The following is a 10,201-nucleotide window of genomic DNA, read 5'->3' as shown; positions in this document are numbered from 1 at the left end:
TAGACCAAATGATGTCGTGGTCTTCTTCGAACTTCGAAGGACGAACAACATTATTTGAGGGTCACTCCCAATTTTCATTGGTAAAAGAGCAGCTCCAGATCTTGAGGTTTATCCCTGCAATGTTAGGAACGGTTAGTGCAGATATCCCTCGTGCAGCTTTACGCGAAATAAAGAACAAACAATTTTACATTACATTGAAAAACAGAGGTTCATATTTGTTTTAAATCAAGAGAAACAAGCAGTCAAATGTGATACAATTATTTTTCTTTTTTGTTGTTGTTGTTGAAGACGCAAGACACGATAAACAGAGGAGGAACGATACGAAACAATTATATTATTGGATAACAACTTGTATTATGAATTGTTGACAAATGTAGCACATTTATTAATATTTTTTATGAATTAATATTTTAATGATGAAATACTTTCCACAGCTACTAGGTTAAAACTGATGGCTTACAACTAGATGACTAGAGGCAGATGAAATATCTGAAATGGGGAGTGTCATATTGTCTAAGACACTGTATCTGTGTTGCTATGTTTATTAAATAATTGTGGTTTAAATCCCACTTTTGGTGAAATATTAATTTCAATAAATTTCAAAATAACTTATCGTATTAAAATCAAACGAAGTAAGCATTCAAATGGTTAAAAATGTTGATTTTTTATTTGTTTTGATATTTTTCTAGTATCATAATTAAAATGTTTAAATGGATTAATGCAATGTGTTCTGGTTTTAATAAAGGTCAAGTGTATTTATTTTAGAAAATGAGATTATACTTAGCATACAACATATCAACTAAAAAAATGGCGGTTTTTGTATAAAAATAATTTAATGTTTTTAAGCATAAGAAAAATAATTATTGCAGTTTACCTAATAGGACTCAAAATGGCCAAGAAGTATTAATTTCCGTGTACAAAATATCTCGATATATAAATTACTTTTTCATAAAGTGAAAATTTTACATCTGTCTAGCATGTGTACAGTAATTGCGATGATATTACTTTTCACGTGAAAAAGTAATGAAAACTTATCAAAACGTAATTTTTTTCTTTTTATAATATACAAATTAAGCATTAATTTTTAATTAAATATTGCCAAAATAGTATAATTAGTTCCTTAAGAGAAACATGTTGTAATATTTAAACGCTACTCTGTGTGATGGAGCGTCTTGATCAATGATTTAAAAGTATAAGCAAAGCAGTAGCGATGTTGATTACCAAATCTGATCTAAATATTCTACACGTACAAACACGACCAAGATAGAATAATGATGTGACATAGCAGAAAAAAAAAAGCCAAATTATATAAAAGGACGAACCCTGTAAAGATAAAAATCGAGGAAACTTCATGTTGATGCTTGTTCCACTGGCAATAAAAAAAACACTTTCACATCACATCTTATACATGGTAATGATATGCACGTGATATCACAAACATATTAACTTTACGTTTTAATACAAATTCCGTTCTGTTGCTCTACGATATAACATATCTTATGTCCGTCATGGTCATTGTACTTCGACTAAGGTTATAGAAGCTTGGTTGAGTAGTTTAAAACACATAATGACTCCTTGATCCAAAGTGTTTCCTCATTCGAACTACATCCATTATCTTAAAGTGTTGGTTGTGAAAACGTTGGCGTTCCACATGCCCGAGCATGTAACTGGACAAAGGACTTTGCTGTAATAAAGTGTAGTTTAATATGTGTTTCAAAGGTTTTAATCCTTGAATCTCCATATCCTCGTTCACGTCGAAAACATTTATATTTATAGATTATATGTACAGGAATTCTGAAATTAACTCATAAATAACCCTCTTTTCTTCTGCTGGTGTGCCCGGTAGATAAGATAGAATGACAGTCAGCGAACAGGTCAGCGTTTTTAATGAAAGAAACAGGTAAATGCCATACTTTGCCAGGAAATGTGTTCTTCACTCTACGTAACATCTTAGTTATTGTAACTTAATATTTCTTCTACTGTAATTTTAAGATAAAAGTATTCTGTCTATTTTTTTCTTGTTAAGCACAAATCTACACAACGGGCGATCTATGCTGTGCACACCACGGGTATCGAAACCTGGTTTTTAATGTGGTAAGTCTTCAAACTTACTGCTGAGTCACTGGGGGACAAGATAGAAAGAAGTAAGAAACAGGTCACGAATGTTTGATAGTACATAAGCTATCATATAAGAATCACAAATGATAGCGACTGTTAATTTGATATAATGATGGGCTCACACACTCCTTACATAACATAGAACCTTAATTTTATTATAGAAACATTTTCTGAAATAAATGTCAACGTCTTTCATTTGTTGTAATTTTAAACAATTACATTTATAAAAGATAACAATTCTATTGTTGTAACAACGTCTGGACCATGCTATTGTGACGTAAAATGGCACAGGTCTTCTTGCTTAAGAAATTAGTCCAGATTTAAAACGTATTCGCATAGTGGCGACATCTGAGGGGATATTTCGTTACTTAATTGCATTTATTAAAAGAAGTTTTTGAATAATATTTTCGGGAATATTTATTCAATCGTTCTTCAACTTAAAAGTGTGAATTTCAATAGAAGTTTTAACGTCTTTGAAAAATTTTAAACGGCTACAATTTAAAATGTTAACTTTTTCTTAGCTCAAAAATATATTTTTAATTCAGCTTATAAATGATGTTGATGCCATTATTACCAAAATTAAAAGTTAACTCTCCACAAGAAAGTCTTCGTGATAGAAAATAAGCATTACTTCCAAGGTTCGTGCGGTTAAAATTTAATAGTGTGATAAAAACCGAAAACAAAAAATCATCAAAGTCTGTATAAAGATGTCAAAAAAACAAAAAAAAATCGCCCAACATTTTCTTTATCCTCACATGGATTTTACTCATGTTCGCATTATATATTTACATTTAATTACTATTATTTGTCTAGTTGCATCACATTTCAACAAACATTCAAACTGATTCCCAAAGAATAAGATTTTGTTGTATTAGTTATATAAATACTCCACCTTCTTTACGTAGAGTTAAAGTCGCTCATTTCTGATTTTCCTGACTTGCATTTATTAAAACATGTTCAATAAACTTACTAACTTTATCGAAGCCAAACAAATATATGAAATCAAGCTTGACCAGAAAACTTCAAATCTATCTTTCCTTTGCTGTTGATTCGTATATATAATATTCTCATATCCTTTTATGGTTTCACCAGCCACATCGCCACCTGTCATTACGAATTTCAAAACAAAGAAAATGACGAACACTTAAGTTGTAAATAGAGTAACAAACTTACACCACACACATATATATATATATATATTGTTAACAGAACTTTATTTTCTTTCATACACATATAATGTATGATAAAGAGTAGAGACGTCACCCGAATATTTTAGTTTTATATATTTCATTGTTTAAACTATTGTCTACTTAATTCCTCAGGTGATGAAATATATCCTCAAATGGGAAAATAGTTTGAAAGTGATTTTATTATTGTACTTTTTATCATCAAATCTCGTATTATTTTGCCTAATCTCCTGCGGATTATATGAAGTTTATACGGTACAGATATACAATTCAAACAAAATTAACTAGAAAAAATAAGATATCGTCATTTATTATGAAAATATTAGTTATTTCAGTAACTGAATAATAACTTATTTCATATCTAGAATGTTGTAATAATTTATTTTCATTGAATATTGAGCTTTTTACTGCAACTAATGAATGACAAATTAAATTGAAATCAAGTCCATTTTACAATAATAAATGTAACGTTACTGAGAATAGTTTATTTCGAATAGCTTTGGTTGACAGGTTATTTCCTGAGTCATTCTTTTACTGGCATTTGTATTGTTCGTATTTCTCTAAAGACATAGACGAATGTAGCACCAGCAATGGAGGATGCCACCATCAATGTGAGAACACAGAAGGTAGTTTTAAATGCTTGTGTCAAGAGGGTTACAACTCTTCATCAACTGATCCGTACCAATGCAATGGTAGGTTATCATATAATAGAAATTTAGGTTTCTATAATGTACGGTATACAGAAAACGAATATAATTAGTTTATGTTAGTTAAATATTATCATATTAAAACATTAATGTTATGTACTGAAGCATCATTTTATGTGAAATGTAAGATTAAACATCCAGAAAACTATGACTGGCCAACGTGAAAGTTAAAATGTTAATTTAAAATGACAATTACATTTATTCACATACATTATATGAGTATTTAACCCTAAATACTTGAGTCGATCGTACATGAACTACCATATCATGGGAACAAGTTTAAACAAGATAAAATCTGTTCTACCAGATTTTCATATAAGTTTACATATGTTTAGAGTTTAATCTCTTGCTTCAAAAATGCAATAAAAGTTCCCAAATGTTGTTTTGGAGTAGTTGAAAAGTTTTCCCAACACCAGACTACTTTTTCTCAGGAACATTCTATTTTGACCTTGATTTGCACTTAGTATGTTTGTGGATTCTGCTTTTCTTCATCAAAACATGTAATCACATAGAAAAAAGGAAGAAAAAAATCCATAAATGAATTATAATTAATGTTCTTGAACAATTTCTTATGTATTTCTTTAGTTAATAAATGATCAATAATTTCCAAGTCTGTCCATCACTGAACGATCTAACACAATGAAAGTTTTCTTGTCTGCTTTAGGATGGAGTCTAAGGTCTTAGGGCGATCTCTCTCTTTCTGGTTGCTTTAACTTCAACAGGAACCCCATTGTGATCACATCCAAAATGTTTGTATTTCATGCAAACGACACACCTTGGAACTTGATGTTCACCCATAATGTGAGATGAAAGATTAACCTAAAACCAGATCACTTACTCACTGCATGCCTAAAGACGTTATAATAGCTGAAAATTGTTTAAATAGAAATAAACTTGACATAAGTGATAAGTACGTGTCATCCATATATATATTTATATATTTCGTTCAACTGTACCTTTTGAACCCCTTGTGTTGATCAAAACTATCGTCCCACTTTTGTCATAGTGATAGTACTTGTTGAATGGTTTTTGTTTTAATAAAATACTGTGTGTCAGTACGTTGATTTAAGTCATTAAAAGAAAAATACGAGGTATTAATCAGCAGTAAACAAAAACAAAAAGTTATTACGACGTTTTAATGACTGTATAGTAGAGTTGTCCGTCATTTTCTTTGGTGAAAGTGAACTGTACGATTAAAGAATGTTGGAATTAAGGTGTTTTTCTTCTCGTTCACTACTGGTAGGTGTCAGATGTATATACTCAAGTCCTTCTACTCATTTTTGTATTGTAGCAAATCGTTACTATTGAAGCTGGGTCCCATGATGTCTTGTCTGCTATTTCTACGCTTAGAGGAATATTATTATACAGTAACTACCCTTAGAACTTCTCTGTTCATTAAGTTATACACTACCTAAGTTACGTTAATTCAAGACTCAATGACCAAACTGTCACTATTACTAGAGTTACAGCCTGGTACAAAAGGAAGAACAAATCCTTATCAGCTTATTACATATCTAGATATCGACGAGTGTGAACAACAAAATGGTGGCTGTAGCCATGAGTGCGTTAACTACAATGGAGGGTACGACTGTACATGCTCAGAAGGGTATCATCTCGCCAGAGATAGGAAGACATGTTGGGGTAAGCTAAGGAAACTAAACTGTTTATTTTTTTACCAAATGTCGTGATTTCTAAACGTTTCTATACTCTGTTTTATTTTTCGTCCTTTTAACTGGTAAATATATGTTGTTTTTATACATATAATATTTAATATGGGAGTTCATTGACAAATACTTTCTTGTTTTAGTTAACATAGGAAAATCATGTTTTCAATTGATTATAGGGTTGTATACGTACAAAGAACTTAGCAAATAGGAGAAACATTATTTTTTTAATGTTTTAACTTGCCAACTTCATTGTTGTAATCATATCATTAGTGATGTTCATGTGATTTCATGTTAGTACCGATAAAGCCTAGTAGTGAAGGAAGTAAAGTGCAAATTTTAGGGATTTTACTGCAGTTGTGAAGCTAGAATATTTGTACAAAGTTTACGATTTTGTTGATACATGACAGAAAAGTTATTCAGATATAATATCCAACTAAAAACGTATTAAAATCGCCATTAATAGGTAGAACTGAAATTGTTAAAGCACCTCTTTGCTCTGATAATATGTCGTTTCTTTGTAGAGAGTGTCTCTAAAACAAATCATTAACTGTATCAAAAGTCTTTGCAATAATCAATAGTTGATATCTGTTACCTATTGTCTACATCTAATTTGCTCAACAATGGTAAAATATCATTACTACAACTTTTTAGGCAGCAGCTTATTTTTCTGACAGAACTGTTATAAATTAGTTGCAAGCTGTATTAAGTCACCCTAGTTGTATCCTAGTTTTTTCAAAAGAAATTTTATAGTGTGGGAAGCTTCGCAGTAAATCACTTGGTGTGCAATTCTCATAATGGGGGGGGGGGTTGAAGTGCTTTGTTAATCATATAAATCAAAGTTACAATCACAGGAAACAGCTTCTTCAAGGCGAATTATGGTCACCTTTATTAACCAACGAACAATATATCTCCCTGAAATAATGATAATCGCAAAGAGACGAAATCTAACTTTGACCAGTTTATAACCTTTACAGGAATCAGATGCCCTGCCTTTTCTAAACCATCAAACAGCCAGTTCCACTGTAAGATACCTACCAGCAATGGCAATAGCACAGAAGATTATCCAGTAGGAAGTGTATGTCAAATAAAGTGTGAACGGGGTTATGAACTACAAGGGCCGAAAACAAAGACCTGCCAAACAGATGGCACGTGGGACCAAGAGTCGCCTGTCTGTATTGGTAAGTGTATTGAAGTATATATTTCTATTAATATTGAAAAGGGTATATATATATATATGTACGTCTTGAGTAAGCACGAAGACAAAATAGTAAATATGATTCATTTAAAAATAGGTTTATTTTAATAAAATATATTATGTTTTGATGTGATGATGTTGGCTCTACTTATTAACCATAAATTATATCTTTGTTTTAATTACGCGTCTTTCCAAAAAAGTGTTGTGCAAGTCGAATTATATCACCCTCTCTTAATAAACTACATTTTGTCATATGATGATGTAAGATGTGAATTTTATATTATAGATATTGTAGATCCGATACGAGAATGCATGTATTGCAACAATGGAACACTGTTAATTAGAACTATTTCAACAACTAAATTTAATCTAAATTTTATAGGCTGGGTGTTTGTTCTTTCTGGATTTCATCCACTTTTAATCGTGTATCATTTCAAGTACGATCGATTTACTTAAACACCATTGCTTTGTATGTTTATTTATATCATAATCAATTTTTGCTTGTTACGATCAGTTAACAGTGTCCTCTTTTCATGTCATTGGTCAAACAATGGATACTTCTTAGTTGCGCCGGATAATTTCGTGACAACACAATTCGAATTATCGAGCCCTAAAAATTAGGAAAGGAATTTTACATATTTTGTGCGTAATATTTCGGTTAGATTAAGATTTTTGCAACCTAAACGTTGCTTCAGTTTTCATTTGTGTGCAAGTAAGTAAGAATTGTCTCCATATTGGAACCTACTGTTGTTGTTTTATTCATGTAGTTTGAAATAAGTAAAGTTATCGCACGTCCCGTTGTTATAACTAATTTATAATAAATCAGGGATCTTTAATTGTAATCAAGTGTAGTCATAGACATCGTTTTCTTTACATGCTGTGACTAGACAAATAATTGATATCTAAATTTAATACTATTTTCTTTTATGTCACAAAATGGCCATTAAAAGAAAACTAGTGAGCCTTATAAATGCTTCAGTCTTCCATACCAATGCGATTGCTTATACTAATATGAAAGGACACAGTATTTATAAGACTCATATATTGTATATATGTATATGGTGTTCCTGGATCAAAGTTAAACAATATAGGATATAGGTTTTGTTATTGTAGGTATTACTATATGATATCATTCTATAAAATACATGGGACCTTCAATTAACATGTAACAAATATCTCATTCATTACGGCATATTTTATTTTACTTAATTTAGCTTACGATTTACTTTAATTGGCAATAAATCATTCGTTCCTTACTTTTCTGTTTGAATAAATAACCATGTTATTTTAATTGTACCTGATCTTTTGTAACGTTAACAATCTTTCATTCTATTGTATAGATTAACGAAATATTATTACACGAATTGTTATTAAGCCTTTTTATCTAGAAGTCTAAACTATGCACCATAAATGACGGTAAATACTTAACATATTGTTTTAAAGCCATGACTTGCCCTCCAATTGTTCCTCCCGAACACGGATTTGTATATCCCGAAACGTGTAGTGAAGGTCAGACACCAGTTGGCGAAACGTGCTACTTTACCTGTGAACAGGAATATAGATTAGTTGGACGAGCATTTGTGAAGTGTACACGAGAGTTACATTGGAAGCCAAAAACATTTTCGTACAAATGTGTCAAAAGTAAGACATTTACTTCCTTTCTTGAATCTTAAAGCGTAAAAAAGTGCTTACAGTACAGAATATAATATATTTCTATATCCTAAAATGTTTAACATTCCTAAACATGTTTTGCAAATAAACATAGATTTTTCCATTTTTTTCTAACATAGCTTGTATAACGAAACAATATGTTCTACAGAGAGTAGAGTACGCTATCTTAAAATGATTTTGGAGCTTTTCTAAATCGTTACAGTCCATTTTCCGGTCATGCTCTGTCTTCATATACAAGAGGAGCGCTGCTCCCTTGCACTACATCACTACAGACAACCCTAAATCTTGACAATAGCCCTATAGCTTAGTTCCATTGCAACAAGTTCCATCTTAAGGTTGTCATATCCAAAGCACGACATTCTACCATACGTGGTTTCCATAATCCATCTAGTTTATGACGACGGTGATTTCTCAATGCCTGTTTCAACAGTTTGGTCGCACAGAAATCCATAGGTGCTGCATCCAAACGTGAGCAGTATGTCTTCGTATGAAATTGTACGAATACTCGTTTCATTCTCCAGTTGCTTGAGGTATGCACTAGTTAAATTGGAGGTTTCACTGAAAGCCTATCTTGGTGAACTCTTTTGGCCTCGTTTCCAGACGTAGATCCTTCTTGACATTGCTGTTTACTGTTGCCTAGGCTACAAAGATGGCTTGTGGCAGGATCTTTGCGTTCACGAACTCTCACTTGTTACAAGACGCCGTATTTTGCTTATCACGACTGGGATTGCATGTCTCTTTCTGGATGGCCCTAGTACTCCAAGTTGATCCATATTCCTTTGTTTTCCAATGTTATTAAGAACAAGGGATATCCCGTTTTGGAAATGCTAAATTCTTAATCTGAGCATATCTTTATGATTTTAGTGTATGAATATTTCACAATGGAAAGTCTGGGCTGGTCCATACCTATTCAAAAAAGCGATCAATTTCCGGTGGCATCATACTACTTATGAAAATACTTCTGATACATTCCATTCCACCACAACTGTGATTGTTGTTTGACTTGCTGATTTACTTATTCAGAATTCTTTTAATGTAACGTACTCAACTCTTAAGTTTTCCATCGAAAGAATTATTCCAAGTAACGTATCTAAAAATTATTTACAATAAGAAAACTCATCCTTTACAAATCAAAATATTTTTCAATTTAATTCAAAACACACACAATACGAGAAATAAAAATAATATATAAAAGAGAGAGAAAAAAGATCCACAAGATTTCTTGATTGTGGATCCTGAATAAATGTATTATTAAACAATAAATAAATCATTAATATTTTCTTTACAAAGTCATTTACATTTTTACCTATTTTTGTTTTTCATACTATGCATAAACTTTAAATAAGACTTTCTGGCTCTTCTATATTGGCTATCTATATTTTTTATATATTGAACAGTGATTTCATTTCATTTGGAATATTATTATATATATATCTGGTGCTTGATACAAATAACTTTTTCGAAATATTTCCTTGTTTAGTTTAGGAAGTTTTAAGTTTCCATGTACTTCAGCTCTTGTTTCGTATATTGAATATATTTTTTCTTAATTTTGAATATCTTTACTAAATCTATTTAGTGTCTTATAAATATATAATTTGCGCAATGGTATTATAGTTACATTTTGAACATGTAATTTAGTATGGTCATATTGTGATA

At 31.2% G+C, this 10,201-nt stretch overlaps 1 protein-coding gene across 1 annotated transcript in view; it reads left to right on the top strand.

The window, feature by feature from the left end:
- The window catches only part of LOC106463102, a 61,014-nt gene extending 51,516 nt beyond the window's left edge, over positions 1 to 9,498 (top strand). Inside the window, exons 18-22 of the mRNA XM_022390514.1 lie at positions 3,872 to 3,997; positions 5,531 to 5,653; positions 6,654 to 6,857; positions 8,318 to 8,515; positions 9,410 to 9,498. Coding sequence (XP_022246222.1) covers positions 3,872 to 3,997; positions 5,531 to 5,653; positions 6,654 to 6,857; positions 8,318 to 8,515; positions 9,410 to 9,498 — 740 coding nt within the window. The remainder of the gene's footprint in view (positions 1 to 3,871; positions 3,998 to 5,530; positions 5,654 to 6,653; positions 6,858 to 8,317; positions 8,516 to 9,409) is intronic.
- Positions 9,499 to 10,201: the final 703 nt, after the last annotated feature.

This window comes from Limulus polyphemus, unplaced genomic scaffold (genome assembly GCF_000517525.1).
Source record: "Limulus polyphemus unplaced genomic scaffold, Limulus_polyphemus-2.1.2 Scaffold1325, whole genome shotgun sequence".
In the NCBI taxonomy this organism is placed as follows: Eukaryota; Metazoa; Arthropoda; class Merostomata; order Xiphosura; family Limulidae; genus Limulus; species Limulus polyphemus.
This window is presented reverse-complemented; position numbering and strand designations above follow the sequence as displayed.